The 21996-nt window shown below is 38.8% G+C and overlaps 3 protein-coding genes across 3 annotated transcripts; 1 reads left to right on the top strand and 2 right to left on the bottom strand.

The window, feature by feature from the left end:
- The first annotated feature begins 947 nt into the window (after positions 1-947).
- Positions 948-1901, top strand: LOC127681187 (olfactory receptor 51E1). The gene has a single exon (XM_052177198.1). The coding sequence runs from the start codon at positions 948-950 to the stop codon at positions 1899-1901; it is 954 nt and encodes a 317-aa protein (XP_052033158.1).
- A 3169-nt stretch (positions 1902-5070) lies between these two features.
- On the bottom strand, positions 5071-6027 carry LOC127681179 (olfactory receptor 51I2-like). Its single transcript, XM_052177185.1, has one exon. It carries the CDS (start codon positions 6025-6027, stop codon positions 5071-5073), a length of 957 nt encoding a protein of 318 aa, XP_052033145.1.
- Positions 6028-11013: 4986 nt separating this feature from the next.
- Positions 11014-11976, bottom strand: LOC127681172 (olfactory receptor 51I2-like). The gene has a single exon (XM_052177173.1). The coding sequence runs from the start codon at positions 11974-11976 to the stop codon at positions 11014-11016; it is 963 nt and encodes a 320-aa protein (XP_052033133.1).
- Positions 11977-21996: the final 10020 nt, after the last annotated feature.

The raw sequence follows: 21996 nt of genomic DNA, 5'->3' as shown, positions 1-21996 counted from the left end.
TTTAGGGTTCCTAGGCTATAGGAAATCAAATTATAATTTAAGATGTGTCTGTCTCCATAAAAATTCTGTCCTCATGTTATAATAAATTGTCAGAAAAATTGTTTATGTGAAAATGCAACTCTATCCATTCCTGTATATAATCAGATCAGTGCTGGTGTGCTGGCTGTAAGGCTACATTGTTTAAGATCCATCTAAGCTGTTACCTTTTTTTTTTTTGATATAAGTTATGTAGGGCAAGAGTAAACTCTTGATTAGATAATGGAAATTAAGACTTAGAGTTCAGGATAAAATTGCAGTCATGTTTTTATTGAAATAGGCTTTATCACAATAAAATAGATGCTATTAAATTAATATTGAAATGTCTTCTATTACTGTGTGACATTAGACTTAGAATTAAGGCTAAATTAGATTATTAGATTAGGGATCTAGTTAGATTTCAATGTCAGCTTATGTTATTATTACCACTGATGGATTTGCATGATAATCACCTTAGAATGGACCGATGAGGTGGTCATAATTACAGTATTAAAATTTTTCATTTAATATTTCTCCATCTATGATTTCATTTTCCAGAGTTTTACAATAACTAAGATGGTTAATGTAATTAATGTTAAAAAATAGGAAGTATGAGTTTAAGATACCACAGAGGATATAATTGTTTTTTTGGTTTGAGAAAATAAATGACTAATTATATCAGATGTCATCTTACCATTTCACATAATATACAAGTAGAAGTAATTGGCTTTTTGCCTGGTACTTGATTTATGTTGGATGAAATTTAGGGTAGGTTCAGAGTTTTAATAGGCAATGGAATTAGTTTTGTTAGAGAACTAGAAACTGGGATCAAGGGTGGTATGGTACTGAGATTCTAGAGGACTTGACAACGACTTGTCTTTGTATTTCAGCTTCAATCTTCCTGGTACTGGCTACATCCTGATTCCTTCAATATGGTGGGCCTCAATAGCAGTGAATCCAGTGCCACATATTTCATCTTAATAGGCCTCCCAGGATTGGAAGAGGTCCAGTTTTGGTTGGCTTTCCCATTGTGTTCCCTCTACCTTATTGCTGTGCTAGGTAACTTGACAATTATCTACATTGTGAGGACAGAGCACAGCCTACATGAGCCCATGTATATCTTTCTTTGCATGCTTTCTGGCCTAGATATCCTCATTTCTACCTCATCCATGCCAAAAATGATGGCCATATTTTGGTTCAATTCCACTACCATCCAGTTTGATGCTTGTCTGGTACAGATGTTTGCCATCCATTCCTTATCTGGCATGGAGTCTACAGTGCTGCTGGCCATGGCCTTTGACCGCTATGTGGCCATTTGTCATCCTCTAAGGCATGCCACAGTGCTCACATTGCCTCGTGTTGCCAAGATTGGCATGGCTGCTGTGGTCCGGGGTGCAGCACTAATGGCACCCTTACCCGTTTTCATCAAAAGGTTGCCTTTCTGTCGTTCCAATATCCTTTCTCATTCCTACTGCCTACACCAAGACGTCATGAAGCTGGCCTGTGCTGACATCCGTGTCAATGTCATCTACGGACTCATTGTCATCATCTCAGCCATAGGTTTGGACTCACTTCTCATTTCCTTCTCATATTTGCTCATCCTTAAGACTGTGCTGGGCTTGACACGTGAAGCCCAGGCAAAGGCTTTTGGTACTTGTGTCTCTCATGTGTGTGCTGTTTTCATCTTCTACGTGCCTTTCATTGGATTGTCAATGGTGCACCGTTTTAGCAAGAGGCGCGACTCTCTCCTGCCTGTCATTATGGCGAACATCTATCTGCTGGTTCCTCCTGTGCTAAACCCCATTGTCTATGGAGTAAAGACAAAGGAGATACGACAGCGCATCCTTCGTCTTTTTCTCATGACCACACACACTTCAGATCACTAGGAAACCATCATGAAACCTTCCTCCATTCAAAATTCTGTAACTCATACTTTAGTATGAGATCTTGGAAGACAATATTAAGAAAATAAATCTTTCTTCATAAAAACAAAGCTCTGATCTTTTGAGGATGAAACTTGTGGAAATTCTATGTGGAATGGAAGAACACCTGCAATCTCTGTTTCCTAATATCACATTCATTCTTTTGTTTTTTTTTCTAGATAATTATTAAGACCAAGACTTGTATTTTGAAAGTTATTACCCCCAATTTTATCACTACTTCCAAATTTCAATTCATTTCACTGATGATGGTTCACAGCATTTGGAGATGGAGCAACACATCTAAAATGTTCACCAAAGGCATGACAAAAGAAAAATAAACACAAGACTATACTAAAATTATATAATCCATTTAAAACCCAATTTCCTCATCAGAATTCACAATGATTTTGGATTTCTAAGAAGTTAGAACTGGATTCCTCATTCAAAACAATCTCCAAAGAAATGTTTTTCTCCTGGGCCTCAGGCCAGAACAAATACACTTGCCTACATTGTGAGATGACACAAAATGTGTGATGGTTGTCACAGCCATGAAGACACTTTTACTTATTTAAGTTTATCAACTTTTTATTTGTATTGTGACTGCACCAATGGGGAAATTAATATTTCATGGGAGTCAGTGAATTATATAGGATCACAGAAGCTTAAAAATAGAAGAGAAAAAGAAGATTTTCATGTCCAATCCTATGTTGTGTAGAAGAATTGTTAGACAAACTGGCAAAATGTTGAATTATCAGAGTCTTACACTGTTTTTGGAGGAGGCATTTGGTCATTTATTTCCACCTACCTAGTGCTGTTTTGAGTAATTTTCTATCAGTAGAACTCATGGTTCTAATCATTCCAATAAATATTGCTCTGTGCCTCACCCAATCATTACAGTGTCTGCACAATGGAAACTAGAGTGTCTCCAGATGGGTTTATTCGAGAAACAATGTGGTTAGCTGCAGATTCCATGGGTATCTGAGGGATGATTTAGGAGAAGCAGTTGAGAATATCCAGTGCCTTGTCGAAAAGAGAGGGCTAGCCACCGGAGTAGAGAGTCAAAAGGAAGAGGCATGAGACTAAATAGGCTGAATGAGACTGACAAGGATGTAAGGCTAGGGAAAGGTGGGTCCATAGAAAATGAATGAGACTGACAAGGATGTAAGGCTAGGGAAAGGCGGGTCCATAGAAAATGAATGAGACTGACAAGGATGTAAGGCTAGGGAAAGGTGGGTCCATAGAAAATGAATGAGACTGACAAGGATGTAAGGCTAGGGAAAGGCGGGTCCATAGAAAATGAGGAGGACATATACAAGCAAGTGCCACAGATACCCAGGGTCGGAAGCTGTGTTGCAATGAGGGAAATAAGGACTGCATTCCTACCAGATGTACTTATCATGAATATAGCTGACAGTCCTACGTAGGAATCCTATTATCTAGCTACAGCATTTACAGGAGTGGGCAGGGCATTGTAGAGGCAGAGTAGGATTGATCAGGGTTTGGGATTATCATACACAGAAAAGTCGTATTCAGACACAGGGTGTGACTGGTGAGTATGAGTGGCAGGCAGCAAAGAGGGGGCGGGGTTGTATTTCTTAGACATCGCTAGCACAGAGACCCACTTGCACATTCAACTTCTTGGACTATACTCCAGAATATAAGAACTGTGTAGATGATAAAATTGACTAGACCAATGTGAGGAGCGGCCAAAGAAAATAGTGTGAAATGCAAGATTTGGTCATTTGAACTGAGGGGAGGAGGGTGGATGGTCATTCATTGCCCAGGAGTGCTCTGACACTGCAGTTGAGAAAAAGACATGATCTTATTATTTGCAAAGTGAAATGTGATCACTGTAAACAAAAATCACAGATATTCAAAAAATACAAATTAATTAAAACATAATAAAAATCTTTAATATATTAATCAAAAGAATTTAAAAGCTATTGTATTTATTCTTCCAAGGTTTTGGTGTGAGCTTGCATGTATGCCTTTGCTTGGACATAAGATGAGTTTGTGTGTGTGTGTGTGTGTGTGTGTGTTTAGAGGGCATGTGTGTGTGTTCATTTTGATGATTTGTTTTTTTTTTGAGAGAGAGATTCTCATGATCTTGGTCTGAAATTCACCCTGTAGCTAAGGATTATCATAAACTCATGATTCCCTGGCGTGCACCTCTCAAGTGTTGGAATCACAGGTGTATGCTTCCATTCCATCTCACTCTCTGTATGCTTTGTATTTGCAGTCCCTTTGGAGTCATTCATATGTAATGTTTGATGAACGGATTAACTACGCTGGTCAATTCTTTTTTTTTTTTTTTTTAGGGACAGAATTAGTACTTTAGATTTCAGTAAAGATTTCAGGTTACTTCAGTCTGGGGCATGTACTTAACACACCTCCAATCTGTAATTAATACTAGAAGATATTGTGTAATAAATTATCTAACAAAATATTTTTAAAAATAAATAATCTTTATTTACTAGGTATAAATAAACTTAGAATATTATGTGAAGTCATGTACAAACTGGCTTTATTATCTCCATTTTTATTTCAAACACTGCAATAGTTCTATCATATATAATTCACAGTGCCATCTATATTATACATATGTGTATACACAAATATGTATATGTATACATAAAATCACATGTATAAATCAATGGTCGAACATGGAATGAAAAACATCTTTCCCATGAATGTATTTACATAAAAAGTGTAACTTTTTTCATATGGTTCAATTTTATCTCCCACAATTCCTGCATAAGCTAAAAAAATTGATTTTTAGATGGAAATAAATTATCCTTTTTTCAATCTTTTCAGGTATGTTCTTTAAACTACTGATTTATGCTTTCTAGTAATCTCTTTCACAAAGATTTATTATGAATCTTCTTGCTCTACAGAATGGTTGTCTCATATGCTTTTTTCCTGGTACTAAGTGTAAAATTATGGAAACAAAAGAAAGCATCTCACGTACTTATTAGTGCTTAATCTGTACAATTCCATCTTTACACAGCAAATAATAAACAGATATGTAACAGGAATAAGGAAGATGGTGTTTTCACAACTAGAAATTTTTAGTGCTTGTTATAGCATATTTTCTATTTTATACAATTTGGGATGCATTTAATCTTCATTAGCCTTAGCCTTTCCCACTCAGCACTCTGAACATGGCTCCCCGGATGGGCTTGGACTTGACACTATAGATGATGGGGTTGAGCACAGGAGGTATCACAAGGTACACATATGCAACCAGGGCATGAACAAGGTGAGGCAGGTGCTTTCCAAAGCGGTGGATCATGGACACACCTATGACTGGAATGTAGAAGACCAGAACAGCCAAGATATGGGAAACACATGTGTTGAGGGTCCTGATGCGCTCCCTAGGCGAGGCTAGCCCCATCACTGTGTAAAGAATCAAGGAATAGGACATGACAATAAGCAAGGAGTCTACACCCACTGTGGACAGAACCACATAGAGTCCATATAGGATGTTGACAGTAATGTCAGCACAAGCCAGCTTCATGACATCAGCATGGAAACAGAATGAGTGAGACAGGAGGATCTTGCCAGGGCAGTAGTTCAGTCGCTTCAGCAAGAAAGGCAATGGCAAGAGGGACAAAGTAGCTCTGGTTGTAATGGCCACCCCGATCCTGATGATGACATTGTTAGTGAGGACAGATGCATAGCGTAGTGGGTTGGAGATAGCCACAAAGCGGTCAAATGACATGGCCAAGAGCACTGAGGATTCTACCACAGAGAAGAAATGAAGAAAGAACATCTGGATCAGACAGGCATTGAAGTCAATGGAACGATAGTCAAACCAGAGCACAGCCAGGGTGGAGGGCAGTGTGGACAAGCTGAGACCCACATCACTCAGGGCCAGCATGGATAGGAAGTAGTACATGGGCTGGTGCAGGCTATGGGTCCTCCTCACAGCCAGGAGGATGAGGCAGTTTCCAGTGAGTGCCACAGTGTACATGGAAGAGAAGGGGATGGAGATCCAGCCATGGATGGCCTCTAGTCCTGGGATGCCAGTCATTAGGAAAGACTGTGGCTGGAAGAAGGAGATGTTGACAAAAGCCTGTGAGGAGATCATCCTTGGAGAGCACCAAGCATTCCCAGGAGCTGTGATGTTGTCATTTTGGACAGATACTGAACATACCTAGGATGAGACGGGAGAGTGGCACAGTGTCGAGTCAAAAGTCTTTACAATCAAGTGTCATTAATTCACTGTTTCCTTTTATGTATAAAGTAATAATATTGATAAGAAAATCAGTTCAGAGTATATATGTTATATTCTACTTAGCATGATGATATTTTGCCTATATCTTTCTCATATCTACATGAAAATTATAGGTACCTTTGAAGATCTGGCTTCTTTTAAACATAGGTCTGGACAGTTGGAGTTTGAATTTTCTCATGCCTATTGCAAAGCTTCTTATCATTAATGTGGCTATTCAGTCTGAGTTGGTGGACTGAGAGTCCATATGCTATGAAGCAGTATCCAGAGTAGGGGCTCTACTGGTCTTACCAGTGTCTACTTTTGGTCCAAATTGAGGACCCATTATATCCCCATGTGTAGAAGGAAATGAGAATTCCCACTTGGTAAGTGATAAGGAAAATTAAACCAGGCAGAAGAAATAAAGGAAGTTTATTTTTATAGCACTCAAGGAACTGTATAAAGAATCTGACTGCATGAGAAATTACTGTGCTTTCCCCACAGTTTTACACTTTTAAATCTGAGTTTTTCCAAAGCTCATCTGTTTATCTTGCCCTTGGGTTTTTTTTAATGACACATTTTGACATATGCAAAAAAAATTTGTGATTCTTACTTAACATTTTGGACCAAATTTATTTAGACAAAGAATCAAGAGACCTTGGTCTTGTTTCCCCACAAGTTGTACAGATGAGAAGTGCAGCAGTAGAGAGCTTTAAGTGGCCTCACTCTGATGGATGGCCCATGGACTGTTGTCTTGCATCTTTGTAAGTCTGATTCCAGAACCAGTACTGTCTCCTGCAGCCTGTCCTGTACTTAATCACTATTCTGCAGAAGATAATGTTACAAAGATTGCATGTATGATTATTGTGTTAGTGACACATTGTGATTCTCAAGACTTTCATTAGTTGCGACTTATTTGATCCCTGCATCTTGTGTGAAATGTAGACTTTAGGGAGTTGCCCTTCCTACATCGTGGGTGGTAATTGATGTTCAGGAATGGGACTTCATGTTGTTCCTCTTTTAAAACTCTTTCAGTGGTTCCCTATGCAGGCTAGCAGGATGCTTGTGATATGGCTTGGTAGTCTTGTGGTGAAACCCGTTCCCAACTCTTCATTCCTTGAAGGGTGGACTTTGTCCTGTTCAGTATTCTTCAGCCAAACAGATGATATTTTGGTTTCTAAAAAAAGTCTGAGTTATTTATTTTGGGGATTTTGTGTTCTCTGTGTGTTCTTCCTTTGATTTTCACATGGCTGAGGTCCTCATTCCTTTAGAGAGTAAGCATCATTTTCTCAAAAAGCTATTTGGATGACTCACCTCAATGATGCCCTGACCTACATTCCCCTTTTTTTATTTTCACAGGACACATTCTTATTTTCATGCAAGCCACGAACCTGTTTTTTTACATTTCATGATTACTTCTTTCCTTGTAGATTTTCTGTCTTTTACTAGATTCCAAATTCTATGGATGTGTCAACCATAAGGTTTTGTCTGTTAACCGTTAACTCTTACCTAGTGCAGTTCCTGGTAAACAGTAAAACCACAGTCAACATTTGCGTGAATGAATAATGAAATGTTGGTCAAGTTTTACATACATGGAAGAAATGCAAGTAAACAGTAATTTGTGCTCCTCCAGGCATCAGGCAATAGAACTGATGGTGGGTTTTGAAAAAGGGAGTGGGACCCTATCTCAGGAAATCATACATTGTACCCATGGGGTGGACATAATATGTTAGCTTTACAGTTGATTACACAGAGAAGAAATCTCCAATAAAGTTCTAGCTAAATTTCATAAAGATGCATGATTAAAATGTCAGCTAAGATTTTCAAATATTTTATGCGTCCTATTTTAAGAAGCCTGAATCAGTTACCAAAAGACGTATGTGACATAGTATATCTTCAGACAGTCTCCCCAGAGGTAGGTCTATTGAATATCTTCTAATTGATTTGTTTTCTTTCCTTTTTAGCTCATTGTGCCTTTCATCTGTGCTTTTCTTCCCATCATTCAATCTAAAGTAAATAGCTCATACTCTTATTTTTTCTTACAGCCATTTAGAGAAACTGTTGACCCCGTTCCTTTCCCTTGCCTCATTCCTTATCCCGCTTTCCCTCTAATTTTCCTTACAGATGTCTCAAGTGTCTCAACCTACTAATTCTCATAAGTCACCACCTTTAAGTTGGTATTCCCTTGTAAACTGAGTTTCACTATCATTTTTTTCTATTTTTCCATCAGTGCTTTAGCTGGAACATGGTATCAACCTTTGAGTAGATGCCTCCGGAGTTGGAATATGGGAGATAAATTCAGCTGCATATATCTTTCACTTGTTGAAGTAACAGCAACACACAACTTTAAGTATGTGAAAGTAGGTTTTAATACCTTTTAACTGGAAAGATTTAGGGATAAAGTTTTGGGCTTCAGCCATTCTGCTGTATTATTGTATTATGCTGGTATATACAGGGAATTTTAAGAATTTATTCAGCTCTGAGCATAAAATGAATTCAAGAGTGCTACTACCAAATGCCTATTGAGGTGAACAAAATACTCATTCTTGGTGCTGCTTGGTATTAAATCCCTCCCCCCACTCTCTGATTTTTTTGTAAACTAAGCTGTACTACTTTTCAGGTTGTGTTTGATGCCAGCCTCATTTCCTCCTCCTTTTCCTCAATGTTCTTCTTTGTAAAGCACAGAGGCATAAGCCAGATTGTCTGTCACTTGAACTCTGGCACTTGGTGACTGTAAATATACTGTTCCTAAAAATCAATCAATCAATCAATCAATCAATCAATCAACCAATCAATCAGCCAATCATCAATAAATCATTAACCAATCTTTCTTTGCCATCTCTCCACATTGTTTTTATTTTATATCTTTAAATTTAAGATTTTTCTTATTATTTTTTCCTGTACTAACTCCCAAACATTTTTTCTTCTAATACTAATTCATGTCTGTCAAAGTGCCATACACCCACTTACACAGCACTTTCTGGTTTCAGTAAGTTTGACAATTACCAAAACTGGAAGTCTGATTCTCTTTGATAGAGCTCCATTCCAGTGTAAGGTAACAGTTTCTTGTGTTAACTTGATCAATAATAGTACAGCTTTTGGCCAACGAGTGTTCTAGATGTGTCTATGAATAAATGTTTTTATATAAACAATTATCTTTTGAATTATTTGACATTGAGGAATGATTATCACTCTGATCTGCATATGGCCACATTTAAATAGACAAGAGGGTAAACTGAAATTTTCCTGGGACATAGGGATTCTTTTCCAGCTGTCCTTGGGATGCAGAGCACACACCGGCTTTTCAGTGAGTCTCAAGCCTGTCCTCACTACATTCACATACTAGTCCTCACTACTTCAGGGGACAATTTCTTGTTACTTCCTCCAGTTCTCCTTTTCCATGAAACTTGGACTAATACATAATATACATACTAGAAAATCAGTCATTTTGATGAACAAATGAACAATTCTCCTGATGAGTCTGGGGTACATGTTGGTATGCTGTCAAGCATGAATATTTAAATTTTAACATAACCTTTCAGTCTATACGGCTCTTAAGTGGTTCTTTTAACCATCACTTTTTTTTTTTTTTTGGATCAACCATCTAGACTTCCTGTTTTTAGAACTTAGTTGCAATTTCTGGGCTCTTTTTAAACCCAGTACCTGGGACTTTTTATTATTTCTTTTTAGTCTCTACCTTTTGTTATTTCTTTTCCTTGAGCTTTGGTGGGAAAGGGGGGAAAGGATTCTCTCGTCACTCTACAAATAGAGGAAAGCTCAATTGTAAGCCCTGATTACTCACCTTGACTATGGTGTTAGTCACGTCTGCTGTACCACATCCTTCACACAGAACCTTCTTCAGAGAAGATATCATTTTATTCTGATTTAGAAAAATGTAGCAGGACTTGAGGGAAAATGGCATTTGAGTCATAGGGAAACTTATCTGTGTTCAACTCCACCCCTGGGATGGGAATAATTGTTGAGAGTTAAGTTGGTTGGGGGAATCTCAGAGAGATTATAGAAATGGCCAATCAGATCATACCTCTATCTGAACTATCTCTAAGGCTCTTTCTTTTTCTTTGGTGGAAGGTGTTTCCTTGTTCTATGAGTGGACTTGAAACTAATGGGTCAATAATTTCATATGTCTTGATGAAGTAGTATCGGCATGTTTTAGAAAGAAATCTTGGTTCAAGATAGATTCAAAACTGAAGAAACATGAAACTTAAAGATGAACATTGAGATCATGTGCCAAAATGTTGGAAACCAGGAAAATGTGATGTTCCGTATCCTGCAATATAGCACATTTTGATGAACTTACAAACTTAATACCTGCCACCTGAGTGATCTTCTTAGCAATACTGCATCAAATAATTATTCACATTTCATCATAGAAAGGACACAAAGATCAACAGATAAAAACTTGATTTTCTGCTTACCCAGGACTCTATACATACTTTCAATAACATATCCATTACATTATATGAAATGCTTTCATTTTTAGAAATTTAATGTCTATAAAGCAAAGGCTATGTTGAAACCATTATTATGTTCCTGGAATCTAAAACAGGGCCACTAAACACTGGTTTTAAGAAAATATGTGTGAAATAAGTGAGGCAACAAATGAACTAATTTTCAGGTCAAAGAATGTAGCTCAGTAGTAGAGTGCTTGCATAGCATGATAGAGACCTTGGCTATGATCCCTAGCACTGTAATAAACAATTATAAAATTAGTTTTCACTACATTACTACACTTATTGTTGATACCAACAATAAAGCAATGTGTATGACTTGATCCACCAAATATGTTATTTTTCTTTCTGTATATACTTCATGGGCTTCAAGTCTCATAAGCATCCAATGTCATCAGCTTGAGTCTGTTCCTCTCAGCACTCTGAACATGGCTCCCCGGATGGGCTTGGACTTGACACTATAGATGATGGGGTTGAGCACAGGAGGTACCACAAGGTACACATATGCAATCAGGGCATGAACAAGGTGAGGCAGGTGCTTTCCAAAACGGTGGATCATGGACACACCTATGACTGGAATGTAGAAGACCAGGACAGCCAAGATATGGGAAACACGTGTGTTGAGGGTCCTGATGCGTTCCCTGGGAGAGGCTAGCCCCATCACTGTGTAAAGAATCAAGGAACAGGACATGACAATAAGCAAGGAGTCTACACCCACTGTGGACAGAACCACATAGAGTCCATATAGGATGTTGACAGTAATGTCAGCACAGGCCAACTTCATGACATCAGCATGGAAACAGAAGGAGTGAGACAGGAGGATCTTGCCAGGGCAGTAGTTCAGTCGCTTCAGCAAGAAAGGCAATGGCAAGAGGGACAAAGTAGCTCTGGTTGTAATGGCCACCCCGATCCTGATGATGACATTGTTAGTGAGGACAGATGCATAGCGTAGTGGGTTGGAGATAGCCACAAAGCGGTCAAATGACATGGCCAAGAGCACTGAGGACTCTACCACAGAGAAGAAATGAAGAAAGAACATCTGGATCAGACAGGCATCGAAGTCAATGGAACGATAGTCAAACCAGAGCACAGCCAGGGTGGAGGGCAGTGTGGACAAGCTGAGACCCACATCACTCAGGGCCAGCATGGATAGGAAGTAGTACATGGGCTGGTGCAGGCTATGGGTCCTCCTCACAGCCAGGAGGATGAGGCAGTTTCCAGTGAGTGCCACGGTGTATATGAAAAAGAAGGGGATGGAGATCCAGCCATGGACAGCCTCTAGTCCTGGGATGCCAGTCATTAGGAAAGACTGTGGCTGGAAGAAGGAGATGTTGACAAAAGCCTGTGAGGAGATCATCCTTGGAGAGCACCAAGCATTCCCAGGAGCTGTGATGTTGTCATTTTGGACAGATACTGAACATACCTAGGATGAGACGGGAGAGTGGCACAGTGTCGAGTCAAAAGTCTTTACAATCAAGTGTCATTAATTCATTGTTTCCTTTTATTTATAAAGTAATAATATTGATAAGAAAATCAATTCATAGTGTATATGTTATATTCTACTTAGCATGATGATATTTTGCCTATATCTTTCTCATATCTACATGAAAATTATAGGTACCTTTGAAGATCTAGCTTCTTTTAAACATAGGTTTGGACAGTTGGAGTTTGAGTTTTCTCATGCCTATTGCAAAGCTTCTTATTAATGTGGCTATTCAGTCTGAGTTGGTGGACTGAGAGTCCATATGCTATGAAGCAGTATCCAGAGTAGGGGCTCTACTGGTCTTACCACTGTGTACTTTTGCTCCAAAGTGAGGACCCATTTTAGCCCCTAGAAACATAATGTTTTTATTACAGAAAGGAAAGCCTTTGAATACCTACCTGACTTGGTAGTCTTGTGATGAAGCCCGTTCCCAACCATTCCTTGAAGGGTAGACTTTGTCCTGTTCAGTATTCTTCAGTCAAGCAGATTATATTTAAGTTTCTAAAAAATTTGTGTGTTATTTATTTTGGGGATTTTGTGTTCTGTCTGTGTTCCTCCTTTGATTTTTACACGGCTGAGGTCCTCATTCCTTTAGAGAGTAAGCATCATTTTCTCAAAGAGCCCTTTGGGTGACTCACCTCAATGATGCCCTGACTGATATCCCCTTTTTTTTCATTCTCACAGGATACATCCTTATATTGGTCTCAGCCATGAAATTGATTTTTACATTTCATGATTACTTCCTTCCTTGTTGATTTTCTGTGTCTTTTACTAGATTCCAAATTCTTTGTATGTGTCAACCATAACACGTAACAAACAGTAATTTGCGCTCCTCTAGGTATCAGGTAATAGAACTGATGGTGGGTTTTGAAGAAGAAGGGATTAGGACTCTATCTCAGGAAATCATGCATTGTACCAATGGGGTAGACAAAACATCTTAGCTTTACAGTTAATTTCACAGAGAAGAAATCTCCAATAAAGGTCTAGCTAAATTCTGTAAAGATGTATGATTAGTATGCCAGCTAAGATTTTCAAATATTTTATCTGTGTCCTATTTTAAGAAGCCTGATTCAGTTAACAAAAGATGTATGTGACATAGTGTACCTTCAGACAGTCTCCCCAGAGGTAGGTCTGTTGAATATCTTCTAATTGATTTCTTTCCTTTTCTTTTTAGCTCATTGTGCCTTTCATCTGTGCTTTTCTTCCCATTATTCAATCTAAAGTAAATAGCTCATACTTTTGTTTTTCACACAGTCATTTAGGGAAACTGCTGGTCCTGTTCCTTCCCATGCCTCATCCCTCATTCCTCTTTCCCTCTAACTTTCCTTACAGATGTCTCAAGTGTCTCAATTCACTAATCCTCATAAGTCTCCACCTTGAAATTGGTATTTCCCTGTAAACTGAGTTCACTATCATTTTCTCTATTTGTCCATCAGTGCTTTAGCTGGAACATGGTATCAACATTTGAGTAGATGCCTCTGGAGTTGGAATATGGGAGATAAATTTAGCTATGTATCTTTTTCACTTGTTGAAGTAACAGCAACACACAACTCTAAGTATGTGAAAGTAAGGTTTAACTCATTTTAAATGGAGAAATGTAGGAAAAAGTTTTTGGGCTTCAGCCATTCTGCTGTATTATTGTATTATGCTGGTATAAACAGGGCATTTTAAGAATTTATTCAGCTCTGAGCAAAAAATAAATTCAACAGTGCTACTACTATTTACATAATCAAATGCCTATTGTGGTGAAAGAAATACTCATTCTTGGTGCTGTTTGATTTTAAATGCCTTCCCCCCCCCCCCCCCCGTCCCTTCCCCCCACAGCATTTAGCTGTGACCCTCCTGGCTGGCAACCCCCACTCTTCCCCTGGCGTTATCTCCGGCCTATTCAAGCTGCGACATTCCTGGCCTACAGCCTCCACCCTTCCCCTGGTGTTATCTTGTTCCATTGGGAACAATACAGCCACTTTCACCTTAACTACCAAGGCTGCCTCAGGGCAGTTCCACCTGGAGACCAGCAGAAAACTGCATGACTGGAAGCAGGCAACCCACCGAGAAGAAGATCCTAGGAATTCGAGGCCATTTGGGGGGCAGGGTGGTTTTTCCAAAGACTATAAATATTGGCTAAATAATAGTACAGTCAGTCTCTATCGGCAACTGTCGTCTTGACTCATTTCTCTTTTGCCCCCTTCCAGTTACCCCCAGAATTCTCTTCCAGGTAATCCGGTTCGCATGTGGCTGCGGGCGGCTATACCCCTGCCCCCACTTTTATTTATTTATTTTTTTACTATGCTATACTGCTTCTCAGGCTGTGTTTGATCCCAGCCTCATTTCCCTCTCCTTCTCCTCATTCTTCCTCTTTGTAAAACACAGAGGCATAAGCCAGATTATCTGTCACTTTAACTGGAATTTGGTGATTTTAAATATACTGTTTGTAAAAATCAACCAACCAACCAACCAACCAACCAACCAGCCAGCCAGCAAACCAGCCAACCAGCCAACCAGTTATGCAATCATCAACAAATCATTAATAAATCTTTTTTGCCATCTCTCCATATTGTTTTTATTTTATATCTTTGATTTTAAGATTTATCTTATTATTTTTTCCTACACTAACTTCCAAGAATTTTCTTTCTTCTAATACTGATTCATGCCTGATTTATGTAAAATTTCCACTTACACATCACTTTCTGGTCTCAATACATTACCAAAACTTGAAGTCTGATTCTCTTTGATAAAGTTACATTTCAGTGTATGGTAACACTAATTTCTTCTGTTAACTTGATAAATCATAGTAGTACAACTTTTGGCCAAAGGGTGGTCTAGATATTTCTAGGAATAAATGTTTTTATATAAACATTACCCTTTGAATTATTAGATGTTGAGGAATAATTATTACTCTCTGATCTGTGTGTGGCCTCATTTAAACAGGGGAGAGGTTAAACTGAGGTTTTCCTAGGACAAGTGATTCTGTTCCAGCTGTCCTTGAGATGCATTCTCTTCACTGAGTCTCCAGCCTGCCCTGAATAATTCACATACTAGTCCTCCCTACTTCAGGGGCCAATTTCTTCCCCCAGTTCTGCTTTTCCATGCAGCTTTGACTAACATATAATGTACATACTAGAAATTCAGTCATTTTGATGAACAAATGAACAATTCTCCTGATGAGTCTGGGGTACATTTTGGTATGAATATTTAATTTTTAAAATAACATTTCAGTCTATACGGCTTTTAAGTGGTTCTTTCAAGCATCACTTTTTTTTTTTCGGATCAACCATCTAGACTTCCTGTTTTAGAACTTAGTTGCAATTTCTGGGCTCTTTTAAAACCCACTACTTGGGACTCTTTATTATTTCTTTTTAGTCTCTACCTTTTGTTATTTCTTTTCCTTGAGCTTTGGTGGGAAAGGGGGGAAAAGGATTCTCTCATCACTCTACAAATAGAGGAAAGCTCAACTGCAAGTCCTGATTACTCACCTTGGCTGTGGTGTCAAGTCTGCTGTACCACATCCTTCTACAGAACCTTCTTCAGAGAAGATATCATTTTATTCTGATTTAGAAAAATGTAGCAGGGGCAGCCATATTTGCTGTCTGCAGGGACACAAAGGGATCACTAGGTACTGTAACACCCCAAGCCTTAGATTTCTGGTGGTGCAAACCGCCAGGTGTCTGCCTGCACTCAGGAACTGAGCACGTAGGTAGCTTTTGTCTGTCAGCCCACCGGGCTCAGGGCTCGCGTCCTGCCCAGGAAGTTGTGGAAGGAGAGAAGCCCCGCAGCCATATTTGCTGTCTGCAGGGACACAAAAGGATTACTAGGTACTGTAACACCCTGAGCCTTAGAATTCTGGTGGTGCAAACCACCAGGGGTCTGCCTGCACTCAGGAACTGAGCACATAGGCAGTTCATCTGCAAGCCAGTCCATCGTAGGACCTGTGTCCTATGTGAGAATCAACAGAGGGAGTGACACCCACCACAACTTCTTCCCTCCATAATAGAGCAGACATAGAACACCTGGTTGACCTTGACAACCTAAGTATAGTATTGCTTGAGGCAAGATTGAGAAGGGCTCCAAAGGCACAAAAGAGGAAGCCAGCATATCAGTAATCTGTGCCAGAAGAAACCCAGTCTTTCAGTGTTGCAGAAATAACCTTAAAGATCTACAGTAGGTTGAAGCTCCAGCCAGTGACAATAAGACCATCTAACTCCTGGGAGAACCAGATGGCTAAAGGCAAACTTAGGAACGTTACTAACAGAAACCAAGGCATTATGGCAGCATTTGAACCCAATTCTCCAACATTAGCAAGTCCTGGATACCCCAACACACCAGAAAAACAAGATTTGGATTTAAAATCACTGGTCATGATGCTAGTACAGGAACACATGAAGGACATACTTAAAGAAATTCAGGAGGAAATGGATCAAAAATTAGAAGCCCTTACAAGGGAAACACAAAAATCATTGAAAGAAATTCAGGAGAATACAAAAGCCAATAAGGAGGAAACGCAAAAATCACTTAAAGAAATACAGGAGAACCTTGATCAACAGGCAGAAGTCATGAAAGAGGAAACACAAAAATCGCTTAAAGAATTAGAGGAAAACACAAACAAGCAAATGACAGAACTGAGCAAAAATTTCCAGGATCTAAAAACAGAAGTAGAAACAACTAAGAAAGCACAAAGGGAGACAACTTTGGAGATAGAAAACCTTGGGAAGAAATCAGGGACCATAGATGCAAATATCAACAACAGAATACAAGAGATAGAAGAAAGAATCTCAGATGCCGAAGATACCATAGAAACCATGGACTCAACAGTTAAAGAAAATGCAAAATGCAAAAAGCTTGTAACCCAAAATATCCAGGAAATCCAGGACACAATGAGAAAGCCAAATCTAAGGATCATAGGTATTGATGAGAGTGAAGATTTACAACTTAAAGGGCCAGCAAATATCTTCAACAAAATTATGGAAGAAAACTTCCCTAACCTAAAGAGAGAGATGCCCATGAATATACAAGAAGCCTACAGAACTCCAAACAGACTGGACCAGAACAGAAATACCTCCTGTCACATAATAATCAAAACCCCAAATGTACTAAACAAAGAAAGAATACTTTGGGCAGTAAGAGAAAAAGGGCAAGTAACATATAAAGTAAGACCTATCAGAATTACACCAGATTTCTCACCAGAGACCATGAAAGCTAGAAGATACTGGGTGGAGCTCATGCAGACTCTAAGAGAACACAAATGTCACCCGAGACTACTATACCCAGCGAAACTCTCAATTACTCTAGATGGAGAAACCAAGACATTCCACGACAAAACCAAATTTACACAATATCTTTCTACAAACCCAGCCCTACAAAGGTTAATAGGGGGAAAGCACCAGTACAACGAGGGAAACTATACCCTGGCAAGAGCAGGATATTAAGCTTCTTTCATCAAACCCAAAGAGAATAACCACACACGTATAAAATTAAAATAAAAAATGTTAGGAAGCAATAACCACTACTCATTGATATCTCTTAACATCAATGGACTCAATTCCCCAATAAAAAGACAGAGACTAACAGACTGGTTACGTAAACAGGACCCTACATTTTGCTGCTTACAGGAAACACACCTCAATGTCAAAGACAAAAACTACCTTAGAGTAAAAGTCTGGAAGACAATTATACAAGCAAATGGTCCCAGGAAACAAGCCGGAGTTGCCATTCTAATTTCAGATAAAATTGACTTTCAACCTAATGTCATCAAAAGAGACATGGAAGGTCACTACTTGCTGGTCAAAGGAAAAATCCAACAAGAAGAATTCTCAATCCTGAACATCTATGCCCCAAATATAAGGGCGCCCTCATTCATAAAAGAAATGTTACTAAAGTTCAAAGTACACATTGCACCTAACACAATAACTGTGGGTGACTTCAACACTCCACTTTCACCAATGGACCGATCAGGAAAACAGAAACTAAACAAGGAGACAATGAAACTAATTGAAGCTTTGAACCAATTAAATTTAGCAGATATATATAGAACTTTTCATCCCAAAGCAAAAGAATATACCTTTTTCTCAGCACCTCATGGTACCTTCTCCAAAATAGATCATATAGTTGGTCACAAGACAGACCTCAACAAATATAAGAAGACTGAAATAATCCCATGCCTCCTATCAGATCACTATGGAGTAAAAGTGGTCTTTAGTAACAGTAAAAGCAACAGAAAGCCCACATACACATTGAAACTGAATAAAACTCTACTCAATGATACCTTGGTCAAGGAAGAAATAAAGAAAGAAATCAAAGATTTCTTAGAATTTAATGAAAATGAAGGCACAACATACACAAATCTATGGGACACAATGAAAGCATGCTAAGAGGAAAACTCATAGCTTTGAGTGCCTTCAAAAAGAAATTCGAGAGAGCTTACACTAGAAGATTAACAGAACAACTGAAAACCCTGGAACAAGAAGAAGCTAATTCACCCAGGAGGAGGAGAGACAGGAAATCATCAAACTCAGGGCTGAAATCAATCAAGTAGAAACCAAGAGAACCATACAAAGAATCAACAAGACTAAAAGCTGGTTCTTTGAAAAAATCAACAAGATAGATAAACCCTTAGCCAGACTAACCAAAGGGCACAGAGACAGTATCCAAATTAACAAAATTAGAAATGAAAACAGAGATATCACAACAGAAACCGAGGAAATTCAAAAAATCATCAGATCCTACTACAAAAACCTGTACTCAACACAACTGGAGAATGTGGAGGAAATGGACATTTTCTTAGACAGATACCAATTACCAAAATTAAACCAGGATCAAATAGACCATCTAAACAGACCCATAACCCCTAAAGAAATAGAAGGGGTCATAGATAGGCTTCCAACCAAAAAAAGCACAGGACCAGATGGTTTCAGTGCAGAATTCTATCAGACCTTCAAAGAAGACTTAACACCAATACTCTTCAAACTCTTCCACCAAATAGAAACAGAAGGAACACTACCCAACTCCTTCTTCGAAGCCACTATTACGCTGATATCAAAACCACACAAAGATCCAACTAAGAAAGAGAATTTCAGGCCAATTTCCCTTATGAATATTGATGCAAAAATGCTAAATAAAATTCTTGCCCACCGAATCCAAGAACACATCAAAACGATCATCCAACATGATTAAGTAGGCTTCATCCCAGGGATGCAGGGATGGTTCAATATATGGAAATCCATAAATGCTATCCACTACATAAACAAACTCAAAGAAAAAAAACCACATGATCATTTCATTAGATGCTGAAAAAGCATTTGACAAAATTCAGCATCCTTTCATGCTAAAAGTCTTTGCATGGACAGGAATTCAAGGCCCATATCTAAACATAGTAAAAGCAATATACAGCAAACCGGTAGCCAACATCAAACTAAATGGAGAGAAACTTGAAGCAATCCCACTAAAATCAGGGACTAGACAAGGCTGCCCCCTCTCTCCATATCTTTTCAATATAGTTCTTGAAGTCCTAGCTAGAGCAATTAGACAACAGAAGGAAGTCAAAGGGATACAAATTGGAAAGGAAGAAGTCAAAATATCACTATTTGCAGATGATATGATCGTATACTTAAGTGACCCTAAAAACTCTACTAGAGAACTCCTACAGCTGATAAACAACTTCAGCAAAGTGGCTGGCTACAAAATCAATGCAAGCAAATCAGTAGCCTTTATATATTCAAAGGATAAGCAGACTGAGAAAGAAATTAGGGAAATGACCCCCTTCACAATAGGAACAAACAACATAAAGTGTCTTGGGGTCACTCTAACCAAACAAGTGAAAGACCTATATGACAAGAACTTCAGATCTCTGAAGAAGGAAATCGAAGAAGATCTCAGAAAATGGAAAAACCTTCCATGCTCGTGGATTGGCAGGATTAATATAGTTAAAATGGCCATCTTGCCAAAGGCAATCTACAGATTCAATGCTATTCCCATAAAAATCCCAACCCAGTTCCTCATGGAGCTAGAAAGAGCAATTCTCAAATTCATCTGGAATAACAAAAAACCCAGGATAGCTAAATCTATTCTCAACAGTTAAAGAACTTCAGGGGGATTCAATATCCCAGACTTTAAACTCTACTACAGAGCAATCGTGATAAAAACTGCATGGTATTGGTACAATATCAGGCAAGTGGATCAATGGAATAGGATTGAAGACCCAGAAATGAACCAACACACCTATGGTCACTTGGTCTTCGACAAAGGGGCTGAAAGCATCCAGTGGAAAAAAGATAGTCTTTTCAACAAATGGTGCTGGTTCAATTGGAGGTCAGCATGCAGAAGAATGCGCATCGATCCATTTTTATCTCCTTATACCAAGCTCAACTCCAAATGGATCAAGGACCTCCACATAAAACCTGACACACTGAAACTAATTGAAAAAAAAACTGGGGAAGACCCTGGAGGACATGGGCACAGGGGAAAAGTTCCTGAATAGAACACCAATAGCTTATGCTCTAAGATCAAGAATTGACAAATGGGACCTCATAAAACTACAAAGTTTCTATAAGGCAAAGGATACCGTCAAAAGGACAAAACGTCAACCAACAGACTGGGAAAAAATCTTCACCAACCCTAAATCCGACAGAGGGCTAATATCTAATATATACAAAGAAGTAAAGAAAGTAGAACCCAGAGATCCAAATAACCCCATTAAAAAGTGGGGTATGGAGCTAAACAAAGAATTTTCACATGAAGAACTTCGGAGAGCTGAGAAACACCTTAAGACATGTTCAACATCGTTAATCATTAGGGAAATGCAAATCAAAACAACCCTGAGATTTTACCTCACACCAGTCAGAATGGCTAAGGTCAAAAACTCAGGAGACAGCCAGTGTTGGCGAGGATGTGGAGAAAGAGGAACACTCCTCCACTGCTGGTGGGCTTGCAAGATGGTGCAACCACTCTGGAAATCAGTCTGGCGGTTCCTCAGAAAACTGGGAATGTCACTTCCTGAGGACCCTGTTATACCACTACTGGGTATATATCCAGAGGATTCTTCAGCATGCAATAAGGACACATGCTCCACTATGTTCATAGCAGCCCTATTTGTAGTAGCCAGAAGCTGGAAAGAACTTAGATGTCCTTCAACGGAGGAATGGATACAAAAAATGTGGTATATTTACACAATGGAGTACTATTCAGCCATTAGAAACAACGAATTCTTAGACTTCCTTGCTTATCCACCCGCAACTGTGAGATTCTTGAAGACAAAAATGAGGTCTTGTTTCTACTTCTGAGAATTTAGAAAACTTAAAAATGTACATAAATAAAATATTTTCTTTAAGCCTAACTTTTAAACATGTGGGTCAGGTCCCTCTGACCTACATGACCATGGTTGACCTGTCCAGATGTTGGAGATTTGGCAACAGTAGTTAAGGTTCTGAATGCTCAGTGAACAAAATGCTATCCAGAATGAAACAAATAATGAATTGGAGGGCTTTCTGAAAACAACAGCCCATGCTGCAACCATGTGACTTCATTGCTGGCTTGGATGTGAACGCACCACATGTACACTTGTCATTGCATATGCTACCACACCTCAAATGTTAGTGAAGACAGCCTGCAACAATTTGGTTCAATTTTGGGTCAATTGTGGTTTTTTTGTTTCTTTGTTTGTTGTTCCGTGCACACAAAATTTCTTCCTATGGAAACATAATGTTTTTATTACAGAAAAGAAAGCCTTTGGATATTTTTATCAGCATTTTTTTCAGTATTATCTTTGGATTGTATAATGCTATAATTTAAAGTACTACTATTCTACTCACTGACTTCAGTTTAATTCTTAAGTGACTCTAAGTGTACTTGTGCCATTTTGTCCTACGTATTTATAAAGTGATATTTTCAGCAGGGGTCATT

This window comes from Apodemus sylvaticus, chromosome 1, assembly GCF_947179515.1.
Source record: "Apodemus sylvaticus chromosome 1, mApoSyl1.1, whole genome shotgun sequence".
Lineage (NCBI taxonomy): Eukaryota > Metazoa > Chordata > Mammalia > Rodentia > Muridae > Apodemus > Apodemus sylvaticus.
Note: the sequence above shows the minus strand (reverse complement) of the source record. Positions and strands in the feature narration are given on the sequence as shown.